The sequence below is a fragment of the Choloepus didactylus genome, chromosome 14 (genome assembly GCF_015220235.1).
Source record: "Choloepus didactylus isolate mChoDid1 chromosome 14, mChoDid1.pri, whole genome shotgun sequence".
Classification (NCBI taxonomy): domain Eukaryota; kingdom Metazoa; phylum Chordata; class Mammalia; order Pilosa; family Megalonychidae; genus Choloepus; species Choloepus didactylus.
The window spans coordinates 47,351,967-47,376,560 of NC_051320.1; the positions used below are offsets into that span (position 1 = coordinate 47,351,967).

At 38.7% G+C, this 24,594-nt stretch overlaps 1 protein-coding gene across 5 annotated transcripts in view; it reads right to left on the bottom strand.

Moving 5' to 3' along the window:
- RUNX1T1 (RUNX1 partner transcriptional co-repressor 1) overlaps positions 1-24,594 on the bottom strand; it is a 135,234-nt gene that overhangs the window by 52,550 nt on the left and 58,090 nt on the right. For all 5 annotated transcript variants that reach the window (XM_037802984.1, XM_037802983.1, XM_037802987.1 and 2 more), the window contains 2 exons: positions 4,438-4,575; positions 2,142-2,383 (listed from right to left, as the gene is read on the bottom strand). In XM_037802984.1, coding sequence (XP_037658912.1) covers positions 2,142-2,383; positions 4,438-4,575 — 380 coding nt within the window. The remainder of the gene's footprint in view (positions 1-2,141; positions 2,384-4,437; positions 4,576-24,594) is intronic.

A 24,594-nucleotide genomic window follows, 5' to 3' on the forward strand; every position in this document is an offset into this window, starting at 1 on the left:
AACCATATTTAAGCATAAATTTCATGGTAAGCAGTCATCCTTACGACTGACAAAATTGGGATATTTGTGACCTAACATCATTAGAACAATGCTCCAGCCACTTTTTGCGCAGTTCCTTTTCCTTTTATGATCAAGTATAGGAGCACCAAGTTCAAAGTTTTTTACACCCTAAACTCAAACCACCTTCACATGAAACTATGAAGGAACACCAGCTTCCTCACTGTAACAATAAAGGGCAGGAAACAAATTTGGGGCCATTTTTTTTTTCCTTTCCTACAGCTCCTTTTCCAAAGGAAAGTTCTTATGACACTTTTTTTAAACCCTAAATAATAACATAAAGTAATTCATCACGATCTCCACCTGGGTTCAAATCACAGGCCCGCCAATACCAGTTCTGTGCCCTTGTATAATTTCCTTAATCTCATGGAACCTCTTTCCCCCATATGTAAAAAAATATATAAAATTACTAACTCAAATGGTGGTTCCAAGAATTCAATAAAATGGCATATATAAAAGCTTGCAGTCAAGTGCTCAAAAGAAAAGTCCATTCTCTGTTCATTCATTCTAACAAATATTCAGTGCCTGCCTGGTATATGCAAGGCACTATTAATTAATGTCTTCCCCTAGCTTTTCACTTTTCTCTGAAAGGTTTTTAAATAAATACATATACTAAAACAAAACAAAACAACAAAACAAAAAACCCCTATTATTTCACTCAACAGTATGCCATTTAATATGTAGAAAAGTCTACGTAAAGCTACTAAGTCTTGGTACACTTTAAGTTATGTAAATCACTGTTAATAAAGAACATAACAAATATCCATAAGGTAATTTTCACAAAACCATTTTTTACTAATTACAACATATTCACCATAGCCCTGAAAATTACAGCTTTGGGTTTATTTTGTGGTTCTTTGGTCTGACTTGTTTGCATGTTGAAAACCCTATTATGTAAAGCTCAAGAATGAATAAGAAGGAAAAGATAAGTGACTAACAAATGTGTATCTGAGGTAGGCTGACACACCTGTGTCCCATCTACATCCAAAAAATCACCTTCCTGTCCTGGGATAGGTACAAGATAAAACTAATGGTGTGTGGGAAATCTGAAAGTTTTTTGTTCTGGGAGTGGGAAGGATAGGGAGCTAATATCAAAAATCAAATTGCAAAATCTCTGTCAAATGTGAAATACTAGAATTTGAGGCATGTCTGCTATACCAGTCTCTCACCTAGCTCTTTAATTCTGGGTCTTCTTTTGCAAAACATAACTGATATTGCTTTGCCCATGACAGGTCCATGTAATAGATCAGAAGAAAAAAAAAAATAGATCTGTTTTAAGAAAAAGGAAACTGTTGCCTAGCATCTGAATTTCAGTTCCACCATAAATTGTGACAATAAAAGGACTGAATATGTGACCCACAGCTTCTCCACAGCTCAGTTTGCTATGGGAAAATTGCCTTTCTAAACAATTATGCAGAAAACTTATGTAGAAAACCACAACAAATGTCCAAATAATTTAGAACCCCCCAAATGATATATGTATATATGTTCTAATTTCCATGTGATAATGCACAGAATATAGTATAATGTGCCATAGTTAACATGTAGGTTCTCAAACTAATGATTTAAGTAATTGTATATAAAAAATTGTTTTTTAAAATGTTACTAGCCTTAAAAATGGAAAGAAATAAAAGAATGTATTACTCGTTAGTAAATTCTTGTTCCTCTGAGTCAATAATAAAAATTCCCCAAAGCAGCTAAGTAAAAATGAGCACCCAGTTAGATTAAGTGGCCATTTAACATAACAAAACCCACCATTTTGTCATTGTTGAAAGCCAATAGCCATGCCAGGAGAGCCTACTCATTGAATTTAGTGTATACATATTTATGGCCAAGATGATAATACACTTGTATAGCCATAACTTTATTGGTCAAATAGTCAAAGAAACCACGGTGGAGTCAATATATAATCCCAAACTGAAAACATGGTTGCTATAGAATTCATCAGACTTGCACACAATCTCCCAGTGTAGACATTTACAGTTCTTAGAACAAAAGGGCTGTAAGAATGGGGTCCCTCTCGGTGAACCCCCTTCCACACAACACCTTACCCCAGAAAACTGGGTTAATTTCTGTTTGCTTACCACCAGTCCTAGAACCAGGGTGCGGACTCTCTCTCCTATCTCCGGTGAGATGTCATTGCCAAACTGTTGCAGAGTGGTGAGGAACCGCTTCAGTTTACTGAGTTGCCTGGCACCACAGGCCGGGGGCAGCTGTTGATTAGCCAGAGAAGACGAGGAAGAAGAAGAAGGCCCGTTGCTAAAGCCGTTGGGTGGCGAGGGGGCGCCATTCAAGGCTGTAGGCGAATGGCTCGTGCCATTAGTTACTGCCCAGGGCACAAAATGAGAAAGGAAAAAATAAAACTTAAAGGCAGCACGTACAAGGAAGTTACAAACAGACTTCCTTCCCTTTACATCGACTCAGCTTTGTAACTGTGCAAATGTTGGGACTTTTTTGTAAAATGCCTTGACTTTACGGAATCACCACAGGGTCAGGCTCTGTGTTATGAAGTGAGTCCCCTCCTCACACTGCCTGATGGTAGTGTGCACAGAAGTGATAGCAACCAGCATCTCCTGTCACACTGGGCCAGCCCAGCCTCCCACGTGCACATATGCCAACCACCTGAAATGTTTCAAGCGCAGAGCAAACAGCATGGGGATGTCAGCCTTTTGTCACAGGCTTACATCAATGTAACAGGACTCTTCCTTTCTAAACTGCTCCCCTAGAGAAAGTGTACATTTGGTGGAGACTAAATTTAATCACTGAACATTTTTAATCATGTTTTGTACACACAACTGACAGCTGTGTTTATAGAAATAGGACTTTCAAGTTTTAACCTTATACCACCCAATTAGAAGGCTATTTCTCCCCCACATTTTCTCTAACCACTTCTTTAGGGAAAACGCGACTTTTATGTAAGAAGCCAAAATGGATACAGTATTTATCAAGGAGTTATTTCAAGAAATTGAGAGGAGATGTTCCCATGCAACGGATTGGTAGTATGGATTGGTAGTAATTCAGTGCATTTATTTCTGATAAAATATATTTGAACACCAAGATAATAATCCACAAGAACTAGGCTAGAAAAATTTGCACATTTCTCATTAAATAAAATGTTGATTTTATCGTGCTAAAAGCAATTAATTTGACAAACTGATCCTCATTAAACCCATCATTTTAACATAATTTTGATAAAACTATCTCCAACAATAGTTTGAGGATGTGGTAAGGACACTATTATTCTTAAAAGTTCCATTTCAATATTATAATAAAATGGCTCCCTTGCCCCAAATGGAGTAAGTACCAAAGTAACCTGCCAGGAAATAATAGCCAACTAGAACTCCTCTCACAAGAGACAGATGCCTGTCACTGTAGCTTTGAGTAACAACAAACCACACACAAGCAGACAGGGTTGCAACCTGGCATTGTCACAGTCTCCTGAATAGGTCTTTTAAATGGCTAGGCAACATGCAAAAACAGCCTGGGCTGTGTGTTCTGCCCATGCCTTATAGTGTTATGGATCTATTTTGCCTGTTATTTTTCATTCATATGGATTTCACGCCACATGATCTGTAAATAGTATTATCTGCAACAGAAAACATTTATTAGTTTCACAAATCCTTGATGACAATTTTAACCTGGACTTTGGAATTGAATAGAACAAACCTGTTCCCTCTATCCCTACTGGAATACATTGGAAAGAAAGGGAAGTTCCTATTCTGTCAGAATGTTCTGTCCTTTCCTTAGATGACACAGAAAGCAATACACTCCACTGATTCAGAACACAGGGTCTGAGCCAAGCTGGAATGGAGCAAAGGTTTAACACAAGTCTGACAGGTTCAAGACAAAGTGAGATTCAAGTTATTTCAGAAAGTCTTCTGTATGAGATTGCTACATACAATAATAACCTTTTGACCTTAAGGGTGCTAGATTTTAATAATATTTGTAAGCTTGAAATAGAAATGGTGCTAGAAAATCAGAAGTAATCTGGAACTAATTACAGCATATTTCCATGCTCCAAGTCAAACTGAACAAACTAAAAGAGCTCCACATTAAATCGAACTGAAAGTTAAAGTAGTAACAATTGGAGTTACAGGCCAAATGCAGTCTTCTTCATTTGCAAACATCACAGCAGACTATAATTCTGAAACATAATGAAAAGGAAGGCAAATATTGGCATTCATACAAATTATACCTATGATGCTTCTGTGCTCGGTTCCTATCTACTCACTGGCAAATAAATTTATGATTTTTTTTTGCTTCGTTTTTGCAGAATACATTGATACCGAATCTCATTTTTCCTTAAGTCTCATGGGCAGAAAAAAAATTTTAATTTAAATTTCAAAAACCCAAACACAAAACCCAGAAGCAGCTACTTACATGTTGTGGGCGTAAATGAACTGGTTCTTGGAGCTCCTTGCGTGGTCGGGGGAGGGGGCATCGTCGGGGGAGTCAGCCTCGATTGCGTCTTCACATCCACAGGTGAGTCTGGCATTGTGGAGTGCTTCTCAGTACGATCTGCAGGATGCCACCAGGAACATGTTATTTTATTCCTTAAGCACCTCGGTTTTTTAAGTGGGATTCATCTTTTTTAAAAGCAAGTGAACAGAAGAAATGCAACATCTTCTATCAATAAAATATGTTTATCTACTGACGTTTAAATCAGGATTTTATCATCCAAACCCCACTTAAGAAGGTGTAGCACAGATGGCAGACCCTCATTTGTAACTGGGTTATATTATATTCTATTGTTATTTCTGGCTTGGGCAGATGCTACCTTGATTCTGTTTTAGGCAACAGCACAACTTCACTGGAAACTGGAGCCAACATTAACAAGAAGTAGAAAACAGATGAGGAAGTAGGATGGGAATGAACTCCCTCAATGCAGCTCAGAAATAACAAAAACCTGAAGCTCTGTTGTGCAGGTGTGACAAGGGTAGGAGCCAGCTCTTTGTGACTATTTTTCCGTAACACCTGCTGTCCCTCTACCCTGCTTTGTTTTCTGGCCTATTAGATAGAGCAAGTAACATCTCCTGGCCACATCCTCACTTCAGTCTTTTCTGCCCTGTTTTAAAAAAATCACCACTACATAAATGTCATATTCACACAATGAAGTTAAGCTACTTTGTTTACTTAGAATTCATGAGTTTATGTTCCACCGCTTTGAAAACATGAGAGCAATACTTCAGTTTAGAATCTCAGGCAGAATACGAATGGCAAAGTCATAAAGAATTAAAGACACTCCTATCACTTTTTCATGAAGTATGTAACAGATAAGGAGAAATTTCCTGATTATTCAATAATTAACATTTGTATTTCAAGCACTGTTTTCTACCAAATATACTTTTCCCTGGAAATTTAAACCTTTTTTCTCCATGTAATTTACTTATCAAAGCAACTGTTCTCTAGTTAAAATTAGACTTTTTGTTTATTTGGTTTTTAGATCCAATATTCTATACACATGCATGTGTGTGTGCCCATGCACATGCACACAAATGTCTTGCGAAGCCTCTTGCAGCCTTGGGCACAGATATTTCAAAGGTAAAATAACACAGACTACTAATAAAGAACATCCCTTTTAAAATATTATGACAAGCATAGTGAGAAATTCTCAAAATTACTGGAAAATCATTTATTAAAAATGAAAAGCCCAAATTAATATTATCACAATTGTGAATCGACCTCACCTTTGTTCAAAGAAATTTCATAAGACTTGGGTTGCAATAAACAATAACATTGGAAAGTTGACATTATGTTGATACTATATTAGTGAAGATGTAATAAAAGAACGAAAATCATCATTCCAAAAAAAGCATTTCCCGTGACAGTCTACTTCACAGTGTCAGAGTCTATAGTCCTTAATCTTTAATGCTGGCTGAGTAGCGGTGAATGCCTCTATAGTGAGCCTAAGTGAAATGATGGTAAAGATACACAGAGAGAGCTTTTCTATCTTTATTGTTAAAAAGTGTATCCTCATCTTGCAATACCAGACCACTTAACGACTAATATTGTAAGTCATTTATCTAGATAAACACAGAAGTTAGGCAAGCTTAAACCTGTTTCTTCAAGAGTTAAATTCATCGCACATTCTACTCACCTCAACCAACCTCAGCAACAAGGGAATAAATAGCTTTCCGCTTGTGTTGCAGCTGAGGGAAGAGGTACAGCAGCAAATACAATTCTCCCTAAATAAAGGCAAATATTTCTGTCATGCCAAGGAAGGAGGGATAAAAGGAGGCTTGCCAGAGTCGGCTGGGAGATAACAGTGGGAACTGCTGGCCCATCTGGTTTTCATTCTGCTAACACTCACACTGAACTGTGAGAGAAGGCAGTCCAGATACACAGATTTAAAGCACGTGGTTACACAGACAGAGAAAGGAAGAACAGGAGGGGGGAGGGGGAGGGCAAATAAAGAAAAAGTAAATAAACAGAGCAATAGAAGGAAAAAAGAAGAGGGAAAAGAACAAAACAGGGAAAAGAGACTGTAGGGGGACAGCATTATCCTCGACAGTTTTTTGACCCCAGTAGCTAAAACATGAACCTCACAAATAATGGGCATGCACAGCTCCCTGCCTTATTTACACTTATATAGTTAATAAGCTTCAACTTTTAAACACATCTTAACCCTGTTTCACTTTAGTCCTTTTTAATAGCCCACACTAAGTTTTCTTAGTCCCTTTTTTAAGGGACGGAACTATAATGATGATAAAGCATGCCCCCTTCAAACTAGTTAACGTAATCTTTGTATTTCTATCTTCTTCTGTCTCAATTTTAGAAAGATGTGATATATTCATAACTTTGATTTGAAAAATGTTTGCATACCTGTCTTGGTCCACATTTGTAGCATAATTCCTATCTGGAAGAACTTAACATTAAAAATGATAATAAATGTAAAGGCATGATTTTTTAATTCTTGAAATGTCATGATAAAATTACGAACAATAACTATTGAGCCAACACATAGCAAAAAAAACCCACTATTGCTAACAGGAATATATACCTTATAATTGGAATATGTGTATGTATAAACATCTTTAGGATTTTGACATTAGCCAAATTTCTGAGATGGTTAGCTTCACTCTGATCAAATGGAGTTTCAACCCAGAGGTCTTGCAAACTTTAGACAAAGTGGGACCATATGTAACTCATTCTGTACTGTTCAGTGCAATCAATTCAGGATGGAGATAGATGGTGAAATAAACGGCCAGCCCTAATCCATACACATACAAAAACCCTCTGGAGCACAGAGATTTAAGATAAATTCAGAAAATGTGTTTCAAGTATGCTGAGCTCTGTTGCATTTGTTTTGGATTATTATTTAAAAAAAAAAAAAACATTTTGAAATATATATTCTTGAAACTTTTATAGCAAACAGCCAGAACTATGATTTAACTACAGAAGTATTTCACTCTATTCCAAATTAGAGGATATAGTAAAACCAAAATTAAGTTATAACATTTTTAATGTCATTTTTTACATTCATGAAAATTATACTGTTCTTGTATATAATTTCTATTTTTAGCAATTTAGGAGAATGCTAATATTTACTGAAAGACTGACACAAAATAATATTAAAAATTGTTGGGGGGGGGTAAAGGGGATGGGGGAAGAAAGCAATGCAATCTCTATCAGGCCAGGTGGGAAAGCGGGTATAATCAAAAGGATGGACTTCACTTCTACCTTCACTTCTACCAGGATAATCTTCCCTATGTGGTAACATTTCAACTCACATGGAAAAAATTCAGCACATATGTATCAAGGATGACTGATGCATGGAAGAAAATGTGGCATATATAAATGCATTACCGATACCACTTCAATAACCAATTCAATGTCAGAGCCTTCTAGAAGTAGTATGTTTTCCATTTCCTTTTATTTATTTATTTATTTTTAAGTAAAAAGAAAAGGCATGGCATAATCTGCCATGGCACTTATTTTACTTTTGGTTAGTTCAAACAGCTCCAGATGTGCTTTTAAGGTATGAAGAATAAATAGGCATTCTACACTTCCCTTGTTTACATACCATTCTAGAGACGATTAATGTAAAATGAGCATAAATTCAGTATCAGTAAGCGGTATATCTTTTCCTATCAGAATTCACCTTATCAGTTAGGTTCCTATTTCACTGGAAAAGAGGGCAAATACAGTTTGACAATACGGTCAATAAAGTCTCCAATGTCTGGGTGTGAGATGTTATAAGAGGAGACTGTCTGCAGTTCAGCGGACACAGTGGCTTCTGCCTTCTACCTGCTGGTACAAGGCTACATCTGATACGCAGGTCTGGTAGTGTCCATGCCTGTTCAGAACTCTTTTAACAGAGCCTGGAAAATAAGTCAAATGCTAATATTTTAAGCAAGATGGAATAATATGGTGAGAGGATATTCGGCGTAAGAGTAGAGCTTCCAATTTAAGACAGGCTTGGTTTCAAATGCTGACTCGCAACCATTAGTAATGACCTCTCAGGCAGGTTAATTATCCTGAGCCTCAGTCCTTCAAATGAAAAATGGGGATATGATCCCCACATCTCATAGAGATGTGGTAGAAGATTAAATTAAAAAAAAAATTTTTTTAAAGCCCTAACACAATGTCTATTCATATTAGGCATCAATAGCAGTGAGCTCCATTCTCCTGTGTCTTCCTCTCCATGATCCATCCTCGGCTTTATTCCCAACACTTTTCCCTCAAGTCTATACTCCATCCATACCAGGAACTTGGTATTTTCTGTCTTTTTCATACTGTTGCTTCCTTCATCTGGAATGACCCAACTGATCCTGCATTCTTCACTTCCCAGTATATATTCCACATCCTCTTACAGCTTTCCCCCACTACCCCATACTTCTAATACATCACATTACCTCTGCCTTTATTTTAGCATTTATCACTGTATGATGACTGTGTATATGTATTACACACCCCAACACCTCAACCAATAAAATAAGCAATTTGATGGCAAAAGCATTTTAATTCCTCCTGAAGAAGGCACTTAATAAATATGTATAATTGTGGTTCTTATAAGGACAGTTACATTCATAGCTTTCATAAATCTACTCCCTGTATTACAGCCTGTCCACAGACGTCAACCCTAATTGCATAGCAAAATGTGAACATATCAACAGCATATAAAAAATAAATATATATTACATTTATGTAGAATGGACTATAAGTAACATGGGAAGATGCTGAAGATCTGAAATTTAGTTTACCTCTGTGATCAACTTAGTATGCGGGTTGAAGCAAGTGCAAGAATAACCCCCTTCTTATGACATGTGTCTTATCACAGGTGTGTTATGAATATATTATTATTTCTAAAACACAAATATGATCTTCTTTATCCTGATTTTAAACCTTTGGGAGAGTCCCACTGTCCACAGAATAAAATCTAAACTCTTTAGCTTATGTCACTGACACTGCTGAGTTCCTACTCTACAACACCTCTCCCCTTCCTCCTTGCTGGAAGGGCCCTGATTTTGTTCAGGTACACACCCTTTGCCCACACTTCTTGGGAGCAGATTCTCATCAGTTTACATTAATTGGGGTATCACATTCCCCTTATCAGTAGCAGGTTTCAGGGGTGGGTTTTGTGATCCAGTTCTGGACAATGGGACCTGAAGGGAGGTCTATGGAAGAGTTCCCGGGAAAGACTTCCACTCTCCTTCTGATAGACACTGCTGCATCTCTAAGCGATTCCTTGACCACTGGGCGATACCTGGATGGTACTTTGTGATGCCGTCTTGTGATCATGAGACAAGCTGACTAGCAACAAAGCTGACAAGCACAGTGAGGGTGGCTGAGCCGCAAGAACCTGGATCCTTGGCACAGCGTGTACCATCCTTAAGATTTCTTGTAAGTGAGATAATAAGTTTCCCTTTTGGCTTACAGCACTGATTTGGGTTTTCTGTTCCTTTAAGCTGAAAGCACCCTAACTGATTCTATATACAAGGCCCTTTATCATTGGGTCTTTCCCCACTACTTTCTAAGATCAGTCCTCTCTTCCTTTCTGATCCAGCCACAACAAATCTGGTCACCATTTGCAGAACAGACCACACTCTTTCATGCTCCAAGACCTTTTTCTCTGCTTACAAATGCTCTTCCAATCCAAATTCTGACTTGGCATGCAAGACCAAGTTCAAATCTCCCTTCTGCTACAGGTTTCTCCCATTATCCCTGGCAGACATTGTTGCTTTTTCCCCTAAACATTTCTTTAATACATTCGGTAATAAATTACCAAAATGTATTACATTTTATTTCTCTCCCATCCCCATGAGACTATAAGAAAAAAAACAGGGTTGCACTTTATCCATGTTGGGACGCTGTGTGTGTAACAGAAGGAGTTGGACAGGTCAGAGTTTGAATCCTCGAGTTCCACAACTTTAAGGTTATATGACTTTGAGCAAATTACAATTTCTTTAAGCTTCAGTTTTCTCATCTTGATAATTTGAATATTTTCTACCTAGCAGTTAGGAGTGTTGAAAATTCACAGGGAATATGCACAAAAGGTCTACAACAGTGCCTGGCACATAGTATGAGCTCAAAACATACTTTTTCAATTTAATTAATTAATTGTATGGTTGAGGTTTTATTATCCTTTCATTGTACCATGAATAAAGTTTTGCAGAGTTCCTATGTTAGTCATTAAAGAATTATACAAAATTATCTAGAAGGGTTAGGTATTCATTTAAATGACATTCACTGAGGCTAGACACCCTCACCACTTCTAAGGAAAGGACAAGATATCAGAAGTACTATTTGGCATGAAGTTAGATTTAAAGAGAAAGAAATCATGCAATCCCTTATTTTATGAGCCTTTCGGAACTAGAATAATTTCCTTTGTTTTTACTTGGGCTAGAGAAGAGTATTAGGGAATGCTATTTTCCTACCATGTATCACTTCTGTGATTATTTCCAACAGTATTCTCTCTGCATCTTCAGGGTAGGTTCTTGGTAGACTGGTGGTTTAAGTCCAGCCTCCCTGCAATGTGCTAAGGGAAAAGGAGTCAGACCCACATGTTCCCAGACAAAGCCATTCTCCCTGCTCCCCATCACCCCAGCTGTTCTAAGGACAGGCAACTCCACTTCAGCACTTCACTGCTTTGGATTCCACTTTTCTTATCTATAAAATTAAGCATGTTGGGCTACATGACCTCAAAGATCTACTGCCAACTCTAATATTCTCTGGTTTCTTTCTATAGATACGGATTATGATCACCATGAACACAAAAAGACTATCCAGAAAGCATATTTCTGAAATAAAGGAACCATAAATAAAATCATTCAGAAATTGGTGATTATAACCAGCCCCCTCTCTGCTCACATAAATTTCTATCTCTACGAGGATACGCCCACATAGCCATTTTGTCCCATGAATGTTAAAAGTAACATTTTATTGAAAATAAAAAAAAATTTTAAATTAAGATTACTATACCTCCATGAATGATTTAGTTATAAAACAAACCTTCCAATGTCCAATTGTCCCTCTTCAGTGACCACCAAAATACTCACTAGATTTTCTTTCATAGCCCAGGTTCTCGAAAGAGTAATAAACACTCAAATTTTCTCTTACTTCATTTCCTCACTTCCTGTTCCATCTTCCAATACTTGTTGTGGGTACGTATGAGACTGCTTAGAAAACTTCCCTCCCCATACTGGGAACCGCCACACTCTATTCTGACTACCACCTTGGCAGCCACAGTCTTCTTTCATAGCCCCATGCCCCAGACATCAACAACGGGTCCAGGCACAGACACCTACTCCAAGATGGGCAATCTCAGTTCCCAAGATTTTTATACCCAGAATGGAGAAAATAAAAACAGTCCACTACAGAGGTAGAAACTGCAGTCAGAAGCAGTCTGCTGCCCTCCATGTCTAGAAAGCAGGTCTGCAGCGAGAGAGAAGGAAATTAATGGGTAGAAGGAAACAAGGAAGAGAAGTGGCAAGAGATAATCCTGACAGTGCTAAATTACTCATTCTACTGGATCCCATGGACTAGCTCTGTCCTCTATCAGGCATCCCTGTAGCATCTGACGAGGCTCACCACTTCCTTCTTCTGGAAACGTCAGGCTTCTGTGATTCTAATACTCTCCTCACTTTTCTTTGGTCTCCTTGGCTGCTCCTTTTCAGTCTCCTTTAAGGGCTCCCCTTTCTCCACCTCCATGGTAACTGCTGGGTATTTCTCCAAAGTTCCTTAGTAAAACTTCTTCGAATTTTCACTCTATACCTTTTCCTCTAGTGACTTCGTTTTGTTCTCTGATAGTCTTAAAGGTCTTGAGTTTGGGAGACAGAGATGGAAGCTAAGATTTGAACACCAGTTCAATCCCAGAGTTGTGGGAACTAAATCAGATGATGAATGTAACTTGCTTGGCCAAATGTCCACACAGGGCGAGCGCCCTACAAAGGGCAGCTCTATTTACATCAGGGCCATCTTGCGGGGGACTCTAAACTCGAGTTCCAGCCTCTCTCCTGAGTTCCAGGCCCCAAGATCCAGAGTGCAAACAGAGACACAGGATTGTCTAAACAAAACGAATAAATCTTCCCCCTCCTAAAATCTACTTCTCCTACAGGAAATGGTTTCAGTAGCCAAAAACCTTGGAGTCACCAAGATTTCTCCCTCTCCTGGACTCTTCATTTCCAACTTGTAACCAAATCCAAACCCAAAATTTAATGTAGCAAATTCATTACCAAAGGATGAATTCAAACCCTCATCACCCATAATCTCTCACCTGGTCTTTCAGCAACCCATTGACTGGACTCCCTTACCGTGCATTACTCGTTTCTAAGTTATTCTCCAAATCAAATCCAGTAATTTTTCTACGTGTGTCAAAGACGGGATGAGAGATCTAAACTCTTTCCTCTTAATAATCTTCAGATCTTTTATACCCTTAAGCATAAAGCCCATAGTCCTTAATAGAGCACAGAAAGACCTGTGTGACCCACCTGCTCCTGCAACTGCTCCAGACCCATCTTCATTTCTCCCACCCCATGCCCATCCCACCTCTGAACTCCCTACTGAAAAACTGCGGTTCTCCAAACGCCCCGGGTCACTCAGGCTTTCATACACACTGCATCCTTCCCCTAGAATCCTCCTCACTCCGCCACTGCCTGGTTAAGCCCATCAATCCTTTAAAACTCCTATCAGTTGTTACTTCTCCCAGAAACTCTTTGCTGACAACCCTTCCCTCCCGACAGCCCAGACTGCCACACGCTCCCATATTACACTGTCTGCCTCCCTCGTACAGCACTGATCACTTAATTGTTTGTCAGTCTCTCCCACTAAACCATAATTTACCTGAGTGTGGTGATGATAATCTGATTTGTTTTTATATCCCTAGCACTTAGTATAGTGCCTGACAAGCAAAAGGTGCTTAATAAATTTAATATTTCAAATGAATATATATTACCTGCCTTAAGTCATGCATATAGTAACAACTTTGAAAATCGAGAACTTTTAAGAGACATGACAGTTTTACAAGAAAAATCATCCACATATCTTTTTTCTGTCACTTTAAAGCTGTAGTAAGAAAGAATTTCTATATTATGGGATGTAGATAAAGATAAATCCAGGAAAAAAAAAAAAAACAGCTCACAAATTATTTAACTCACCATTAAAAACCCTCCTCAAAAATCACCTTTTAGGCCTTTTAGAACATAAGATTGAAAAAAAAGGCTTGGTACAGCAATTTATACATACATGACCTGTGTCATCAAAGACTCCTTTTCTATATGACACAATCAGTGCAGTGATATGTATGCACATTCAAAACAAAGAGAAAAGCATATTATGAACCAAAAGCATGCAGTTTCTTTCCACATTCTACAAGTTTTGTGTTCCTTTTCTCTGGATGGTGGGATTATAGGTTACTTTTACTTTCTTCTTGGTATTCTCCTCTTTTATTTAAATGTTCTACAATGAGCATATTTTATTTTTACAAGCAAAATAAAAATACTTTAAAAAAAAGCATCAAAATCTAGGATAAGTCATCTAAAGTCAGGTGTCAGGCAATGTGCCAGCACTGTAGGTGCTTGGTATCTCATTGTAAATCTCACTATGAAAGAGTACTACAAAGATGCCCATTTTACAAAAATGAGGCTCACAGGGTTGAATAATTTGCCCAAAGTTACAAGCTGAACTTCATTCCGGCTTTCTTAGGGTTTAGCATCAAAAACAAATGTCATTGTTATCCATGATCTGAAAAACTGGACCCAGGCAAGCAAATGTTAAATCTACAGCTATCATTTCACTAGAAGTGTGTCTTCCAGTACGGTCACCACTAGCCACATGTAGCTATTTATGTTTAAATAAACAAAAATGAAATAAACTTTAAAATTGAGTTCTTCAGTCAGAGTATCCACATTTCAAGTGCTCAACAGCTATGGCTACATGTGGCTGGTAGGGCTACCATGCTGAAAAGCTCGGTTCTTAAACATTTCTATCATCCGGAAAGTTCAACTGGAGAGCGCTGTGTCAGAGTAACTGTTCTGAAATTATGTTGTGTGCCAGGAGTCCACAGAGGTGATAAGGCAGCCCAGAGGAGGGAGGGGGTGAGGCACTTGGCCTCATCTTAAACACCTTCCATCCCATTCAGATCTTATATTTTGAGCTTCTGCATGTGATTTCACAGAGGTTATGAGGTAGGAAACACCAAAGTTTGCAACCCAGCGACTGAGATGACTGAGCCATGAGGCAGCGTAGGCATTAGACACACTCGGTCCAAGCAGTGAGTGAGCGTCAGGGTGACAGTGCCAACAAGAACAAGGTTCACTCCCGGAAGGAGTCGGTCAGCAGCTGGTCTGGAATCAGAGACCACAGCCTGATATGCATTTCTATACCTGTAAAGGGCATGAACTCAGGTTAGGAGAGGGGCCAGGCAAAAGAGTAAGGTAAGTCTGTGCCAATCTAGCACTACTTTTGGAAAAACAACTTCAAAAAAATGTTTGGGTCAACTCTAACAAGAAGAAAACAATAGGAATCCCGCCCCGCCCCCTTTCTCTGCAGCACTTAATTAGCTACGATATGACAAATTTATCTTGTTTCATGAATGTCTCCTCAACCAGAGTGTCAGATACACGAGGGCAGATATTTTTGGCTGTTTTGTTAACTCCAGCTTCCACGGCATCTAGAAAAGTCTGAAGGAGATTTGTTGAATGAATGAATGAATGAATGAATGAATGAATGAAGAAAGCACATGAGAAAGAAAGCAAGCTCTACCAAGTTGAATGGTATCAGCCAAAAGGTTAACTAGAGTGAGGCAAAGGATGAGGAAAGCAGGATAAATACTGAAAGCAAATAACCATGTAAATGGAGGTAGAAACGCTGAGAAGTGAAGTAAGAGATGGCATAAACCATTTTTAAAGATGAGATATTTACCATAAATATTAACAAGCGGTGTTCTAGCTAGAAAAATCAGTTACTAATTTCTGGACAAATGTAAAGAACTGTTGGCCTTCAGAGTCCTGGTGGCTTCCAGGACTTACCCTTATGCATAAGCCCTTCTCACAGCTGTTACCACCTTTACTCTAATGACTCCCACATTCCATTTCTAATAGCTACTTGCTGGAAGCTACCAAGGAGAATATCAAGGTATCTGGGGCCTAGCTACCCCACTTCCACCACTGTGGTTCAATTTTTATCTGCTTTACATGCTGGTTTTCTGGTTAAGATTTCATTTGGGAAAAAAAAAAACAAAAACAGAGGGAGGGTCTCCTGTTGAAGAAAGAAAAGGTGAAAACTGCTGGCAAAGACAAACCAGCAAAATGTTTACTGAATCATTATTATAAAAAATAGTAAGGAAAAACCAAATCACCCAAATACACAGAAAAGCAACTCCTGTTTATAGAAAGTGCAGAGGAAGACACAGGCATCACAAGGGCCCATAAAGTGGACCTAAGCATCATGTACTGCCAAACAGGAGATCATTTCGGAAGGTGAAAACTACTAAATAATGATCCAAATCTTTTACAATCTTTAAGTAGGGGAAATTTTTACTCCAGTAAAATATTTGTTTCTAGCCAATAATTAAAGAATGTTATTGAGAAGTCTCAGAGGGCTCCTGCAGAGAAATAGTAGCATTTATATCCAGTATGGTCAGTTATGGTTATCCAGATAGTAATTAGTAAATCAAGGCAGAAAAGTGTGAAGGTGCATAGAGGATACGTACCTTCTGTGCAACCACTGCGGCAAACTGAATCACAGACAAGCAAATACCAGGAGCATAAATAAATATTTGTTGAATTTAACTGAAAGCACTCTTGAAAAAGAAAAAAAAAAAGTACTGTTTACATATCACATTATAGGGAATAGAGTTTTCTGGTAGCTGACAGATAAGACCCATTTCTGTATTATGGGTATATCTGGAGAGAATCAATAGGCAAGAAGGCAGGAGTACTGGATTGCAATATTCTATACAAGAAATAATACAAGAATGGAGAGAAGGGGAGAAATTCAGTAGATATATAAGGGTTTTTCTATTTAAAAATACAAATTTGGAGGTGACGTATGGGTTAGAAATACAGATTTGGAGATACAGGTAGACTAAAACAACTCTTTATTTCTCCTTAGAAGGGTTTTCAAAGTTTCTTAGTGGTAGAAATAATAAAATAAATGGTAAAAACAGTGAACCGCTCTCTCATGTTTATACTTCATTTCCACTGCAATGGGCTTCTGCCAACACATTTCAGCCAAACCACCCCAGGAAAGGTACAAACTCTCGTGGTTAATCCAAAAGATACTGTTCCATCTTTATCTTACTTGATATCTCAACACCATTTGATTTGTTCCTCCACTTCTTACTCCTTCTCTTCTGTGCCATCAAGTCTTCTAGTTACCTCTAGAAACTTCCATGGATTCTCTTGGACCCTGGCCCCCTTCTCTCCTCAGGACCTCACACCCCCTTGTCATGAACTGGCTTCAACTGCTTTGGGCTCAGAGGCAGACTTTCTCTGCTCAGGCAACAAATTCTGCCCTGGGTCCATACCTCTCTCAGGAGGGCCAGATTTATCTATTATCTGACCACTAGCTTATCAGCTCTACCTGGATACATTTAGACCCAAACCCATCATCTTGGAAATTTGTGCCTCTTCCCATAATCCACTCTCTTGGGATAGCATCACTTTCTACCTGACCAAGCCCAAAACACCACAATCAAACTAGATTCCTTCTTCTCCTTCACTTTCCTTCGATATCTAATCCATCTCCAAAATCCTATCAATTCCACCTTCAAAATAACTTTAAGATCCACCTTCAGTTCACTTCTTGCCTGGACTTTGGAACCTACAGGGGCTCTGAACTGTTTTCTCTACCTCCAGTCTCTCTTTGCTTTGATCCCCTCCTACTGCTGCTGGAGTCATATTTCTAAAATGAGAATCTGACCAAACCTGCATTTTATCTTCTTAAACCTTCTTTGATCATAAAAGTTGCTCAGGATAAATGAGGATCCTTATCTTTTCAACTCTGTATCTCCAGCGTCTAAACATAAGGATCTTGCATACAATAGGTTCTTAATTGGTTTGTGGTACTAAACCATCTAAATATATATATATAACATTGTCTAGAGGTTTAGTCTACCTCCATTAACGTAATTCCAACCAAAATATCAATAGAATCTTTTCCAGAATTTTACAAATGTTTAAAAGTAATTTGAAATAAAAACTGTAAAACGATACCAATTGTCTCATAGGGCAGAGAGAGGCAATATATATCAAGTGCTTCTAAATTGTACATATACTTTAACACACCAATTCCACTCTTTAGAAATTATTTTATACAAATAACGTCATCTGTGCAAAGATGTTCACAATGAGGAATGATTGGAAACAACCTTAACTGTCCAACAATGGGAGTTTGGCAGTTCAATCTATAGTAGAACCATATAATGAAAAATAACGACTTAAGTGTTTATTTACAAGGAAAAAATTTTAAAACATACTTGGGTGAGGGGGGTTACAGAATGCTTGTGTTATGGAATCCTGCTTTTAAAAAAAAAAACCAGTTTGCTTTGAAAAAAAAAAACTGTATGTGTATGTGTGTTGGTGTGTGGAAATAAAAGTCTGGAAGGATATGTAGATAAAAGGATAGATATCAGAATAAAGAGTGGCCATCTCTTAAGTCAGTGGTTCACAAGAGGGTAGAGCTTTCAAATAAACTGCCAGTCATGGGAAAAAAAATCCTTTTTCTTTTAAGTTAGTATAAACACAAAAATTTTTGCTCCGTTTTAATGCTATGTTTAAACAATTCACCTTATAACATCTCTGAAACTCGGATAAGCACTGCAAAACCATGGGGTCAGAGCACTGTGCCATGCTTCGTGGCGGCAGTTTTCTTCCTGGTGAGTGATTCATAACCATGTGCCTTTAAAGCAATTTAGGTAAAACATAGCATACCTGGATTTTTCTTAGGAATGAAACTATCTGTGAAAAAAAAAAATAAGTGAAGAATGAACTCTGCTTTATTTGGAACTTTACCAAGAGCTGCTCAGCTTTGGATTGAAGGAGTCAAGACAATCAAAGCGGAGAGGAGAGAGGCCCAAGAGACAGGGTATCTGCAGGGATTCATGTAGCACATGAAAACCCCTGAAAACATCACAAGGGTACAAAAAGTGCCCTATTCACCTCAGAATCCCAATCCTTTACTACCAGGTCTAGTATCAGTGTTTATTAGATAAAGGAATGAATGCTACTTTGGTAATAAAGAAGTCTACATACAGTAGCATACAGAAAGGAAAGACCGAGATTTTACCTGGAAAAAAATTCACAAGTATACAAGAGCACCATGAGAACCCTCAGAAATAAATGATCAATTCTCTATAAAGCACCACATAACATAACAGAACCCTCTACGTAAAGCAGTTTAACTAAATATAAAAAGTTAAGTCCTCTAGAAAGGTTCTCCAAACAAGTTTGGACTCCCTGTGAATTATACTAGCAAATTCCTCACATAGACTCATATTTACACAACAATAGAGAACTGAAAGTATGTATTTAAATGCAGATTTCTCCTTGGCTTACTAAGGCACTAAATATCAAATGCATTGATACCATTTGTTAGATAAATTAATAACAGGCATTCTATATTAAGATCAAGTTCATAAATTCCATAAAGTTGTTTGAATTTCACATCCAGCATTTCTTAACAGAGACTACCTCAATTAATATTTTGCATAATACAACTTTTCAGGCAGTCCCATAACTTTATTGAAATTAGTAAAGTAATTCAGTGAAGTGTCCTAATTAATTAATTGCTAATAAAAATTCCCTAAGAACAGAAGCTCAAATTCTACTTCCCAAAGAAATACCTGCATACATATATTCAAATGCATCTAACTAAATCTGTTTTTACCTCCCTTATTTAAAGACACCTTAAGTGCAGGCACACCTTTTAATCTTAGGAAGACCTTTAGAGACCTAGAACTTTAAAATCCTGCCTAGCTACAGTATGAATGGCACATTTGTACAATTCACACACTACCTGAGTTCAAGGATGTCTCTAAGTGAACACACAAATAAATTTCAAGTTAATAAGTCTTTAATGTAGTCTCAACTGTATTTATATTTTAAATGTGGGTAAATGTGTTATTAAATTAAGATGACAGACTAAATTCCCATCTATTTACCAGGAATCATTTATATTTCATATAGCACTAGAGATGTCTTCTCTGAGCTTGCAAAGAATTATAATGGAGGGAATCAAACCAAACATTGATGGACAACTGCAAAGAGCAATCTACATACAAATGAATGTTGCTTGCTAAAGATCTATATGGTCGTTTTCAAATACACAACCTTCTTGATACCGTTTGTCAGATAAATTAATCACACATGTAATAAACAGCTAACAAAGCACAAAGGAAGTAATGAGGTATGCCACAGTTAGTGTTACTAACAATAACTCAAATTAGGATATATCCAAACCATCCCTATGATAATAGCATTACTACTTCCTTAAGGGACAAAGAGGCAAAACTTTTGGATTATGACAAACACTACCAGAGAAGTCCACTGTGATTGCAAACATCAACATTCCTTGAGTGGCAGCAAAGAAAAACTTGGGGAAACTCTGTTTCAAGGGGTCAAACCAATACCCACGAGTGTCCTTCTCTTCTCAAGAGTACTGACTGACCAGGATGCCTAAGAAACCATTTCACACGCTCCTGTCTTCATCATCTTTCTCTGAAGAACAATAACTTAGCTGTACAAGCTTAGACTGGCAAGAAAGTACTGGATTTCTCCCCAGTAGATAATATTTTATGTCAACTTACATGAGCCGACTCTTAAAATTAGGAAGTTGGCAAAGTCCATCTTCTCCTTCATTTACCATCTTTAGTGTCTCCCTCTAGTCCTCTCACCTCCAAGAAATCTAGTATTCATATCCGGTTCCCTTGCTACATATATTAAATAGTGGCACTCACCAAGGCCCAACGTCCTTACTGAAGTTCCAGTAATCATTCAGACTAAGGTATAGCAATGGTGATGACTAATAGGGGCTGCTTCATACACACATACACACACTCTTTCTCCTCATGAAATAAAAAAAAAAATTAGTGATTTTCAACCAGGTTGGGAAAATGCGCTAGTGGATCAGAATCACATACCTACCCACCCTGTCCCATGGTTGACCCAGTGCCCTCATAAGCCACCGATATTGATGGGGAGGGGGTGGGGGGGTGTAAGGTGGAAAGGGTAGAGAAACATCACCCAATTGAAGGGAGGGAAAAAAATATGTTTGTCTTATCTTGTTCCTCCCTTCTGCCCTCTGAATACATGCTAGATGATCAATAACATCTGCATTTCCAGTTAATATCCTTTTTCTACAATGTCCTCTGCCTTAACCTAAAGGATAATCTGTTATAGGTCTAATATGGGGCTTTCAGGAATTAAGGAGGGATCAGAGGAAAAGACACTCAGATTGCCCCTCAAGCAGCTCCAGGCGGATAGTCATCTTCTCTAAACACCTAATTCAATGATTATGGAATGTCTAGCTATGAACATGGTAAACACTGAAAAAAGTTACCATTCCTTCTCCCCTGTCCCAGTTGGAATGTATTATGTCCCCCAAAATGCCATTATCTTTGATGCAGTCTTGCGTGGGCAGACGTATTAGTGTTGATTAGGCTGTAATTCTTTGATTGAGTGTTTCCATGGAGGTGCAACCCACCCAACTGTAGGTGATAACTCTGATTAGATCACTTCCATGGAGGCGTGGCCCCGCCCATTCAGTGTGGGTTTTGATTAGTTCACTGGAGCCCTATAAAAGCTCAGACAGAAGGAACTCACTGCTAGCTACAGCCAAGAGGGACACTTTGAAGACTGCACAGGAGCCGAGAGAGGAGCTGCAGCTTACAGAGACATTTTAGAGATGGCCTTTGAAAGCAGACTTTTGATCCAGAGAAGCTAAGAGAGGACAAACGTCCCAAGAGCAACTAAGAGTGACATTTTGAAGAGAAGCTGCAACCTAGAGAGGCACGTTCTGGGAGAAAGCCATTTTGAAACCAGAACTCTGGAGCAGATGCCAGCCATGTGCCTCCCCAGCTAAGAGAGGTTTTCCAGATGCCACTGGCCATCCTCCAGTGAAGGTACCTGATTGTTGATGCATTACCTTGGACACTTTATGGCCTTAAGACTGTAACTGTGTAACCAAATAAACCCCCTTGTATAAAAGCCAATCCATTTCTGGTATTTTGCATCCTGGCAGCATTAGCAAACTGGAACATCCCCTCTACCTCTACAATCAGGTCGGCTCATTTTCACCTGTCATGTTTCAATATAAATGTCATCTCCTCAGAGAAACCTTTCCTGGTTATCCTATTTTAAGCAGGTTTTCTGCCCCCTCATTTGCTTACTCCACAATACTTATAAAACTCAAGTTACTTTATATCATTCATCTTGGCATTTAGTCCACCTCCGACTCCACAGCACTGTCGTATCCCAGCCCCAGCAGTCTGGCACAGCAGAAGTACTCAAAAGTACCTGTGAAAACACATGAGGAAGGTGAGCAGGATTCTAACTTTCAAGAGGGCAACAATGGAGCGTGAATTGGTTACAGACCCAGTAAGACAACAGGTAAGAAATGAGGAGGTGTCATAAACCAGAAGAAAAGAGAGAGGGTTAACAGCTCTGGGTTCAAACTGAGATCAAGGTTAGATGTTTGGAGCAATAAAGTGAAACAGGACAGAAAACAGAAGAAAAGTTTTAAAGACTAACTGAGCACACGGGGCTGTACAGCTGAGACCAGCCGAGTCAAGAACAGCATCAAGTCAAGAACAAGGTTGCATAAATCTTTGAGACATCAACTCACTCACCTCAATTCTCCAGCCAAACCTGACTGAACACTCTCCTCTGCAAATAACCTCAGGCCCTACTGAAGAGGGCGAGGTGAGGTCATCAGGATAGATCTCTTCAAGTCCCACCCACAAAACCCCTCACTAGGCTGGAAGAATGCACACCCCTTCCGCGCCCTGGGGATTCACTATGCATTTCACCTTCTCCTTTATTTTCAACTTGTCCGCCTCTACCTGCTCCTTTCTGAAATCCAGACATGCTGAAGGATCTCTCATCAAAACAAACCTTCCCTCCCTGTAGATGGAACTTTGTTCACCCTTCTCTGACAACTTCAGGGGCTCCATCTACATCTACTTTGCAACACATCACAAATAAGCACCAACAAAGGGGACAGAGGTCAGGGTTAGGAGCAACTAACTTCCCTTCAGTGGCCAAATCCAAAAGTCAATCTCCATCCCTCTCAATGATTGCAAACCACTCCCTTGAAACTCTGTCTCCTTGTTTAAATGACACTTGACTCTATTAAAACCTCTACAAGAATTCCACTCTTCTTGTGCCCTGGTATATCCCAGTGTTCTTTTCAAGGCATTCCTCTGTTTATACCACGCATTTCCCTTCTGGGTGAGCCACTCCAAAGGTTTTATCTATCACTGGTGACTTTAAATCAAGATTTCCAGCATACACATCTCTATTAACAAACCTGCAGTCCAGCTCCCTATTTAACACCTCTGCAGTAACACACCAGATAAACCTCAAATTTAACATTTTCAAAATGAACTCACTGTCTTCTGTTGATGTATTTTTCCCTAACCTGATTGATAGCAACCTGTTGTCCAAATCAGAATTCAAAGTCATCCTAGACCCCACTGTTCCCCACTCCCTGACCCCACATCCAACTTACCACTAGAGCCCCTTGTTCTGTTCATTTAGTACCTCTAGAACCTGCCCCTCCCTCTCTCCCTCCTCATTGAAACTGCAGCCAATCAGACCCTTGTCCTATCTCAGCTGGCATACTGCAAATTTCAGCTCCTTCAATTTAGCCTCCACATCACCCTCAGTGTCATGTTAACATTCAAACCCAACACTGTGACTCCTCTGCTTAAAAACATCTAGTGGATTCCCTTTCAATCACTCCCACCTACAAGACAGAAGTCTACTTCTGATAACTTTCTCATCTGGTAACCTCCAGCCATGTTGGTTCATGCCTTACTATTCCTGTTTCTTGTTGTCTCCTGTATTTGAAATTCCTCCAATTGCAACAAGCTTCAGATCCTTCAAGACACAGATCAAACACCATCTCTTCCATGAAGCCCTCCCTAATTACTTCTATCCCACATTCAACTCCGAAAGTTGATCTCTCCTTCTCTGGGCTCTGCCTTACATGTATCTATTAGAGAGTTTAGCATCCTCTAATTCAATTACTGAATTTGCATGTCTGTGTATACACTATACACAGACACACAGACATACATTCTATGTCCTATTGATTATTCCATCCCCAGCATTCTGTACAGTGTTCCGTACACAGCAGTTTTGAATAAATATTTGCTGGCAAAGTGCTATAAGTCAAAGAATACTGGGATGCAGGACAATGGAGAGTAAAGAAAGTTACCAAGTTAAAAAAAGGAAGAAGGAAAAACAAAGATGGGGAAAAAGAAAATAGCATTGTTACACTAGAATTGGCTCTGAACCAACTGGGATTTAGATCCAGCCCTACTGCACCTTGAAAGCCCTCCATTCTTCCCCTATCATAAAACAACACATATCTTATTGTAATAACCCTTTATGTGTCTTCCTTGCTAGTGTGGAATACCACTACTAATAATATTTTCTAAATATCTTAATAGCAGCTAATATTTACTGAGCATTACAATGTGCCAGGTACCTCACTATGAGCTTTACATGTGTTAACTCATTCAATCTTCACAATAAGCCAAAGCAACGGATGTTGTTAGTATTACCATTTTATAGGTGAAGAAACTGAGTCTTAAAAAGATTAAGGAATCTGTCATTGCCCCATAGCTAGCAAAGGGGATTCACATCAAGTAGTATGATTTGAGGGTCCATGTTCCCGACTTAACTACTACACTATACTACTAACACCTCCCCTGCCCCAACAACCACCAGGCTTCCATGGAGGCATGGGCTAAGTTTGACTTATTCACTACCTGACTATAACGGACACTCAGTAAATATTTGCTGGCTGACTGGCTGAATGAAACACTTTAAAACTTTGGGCATTATTATTTTTTAATCTGTAAAAAGAAGAGGT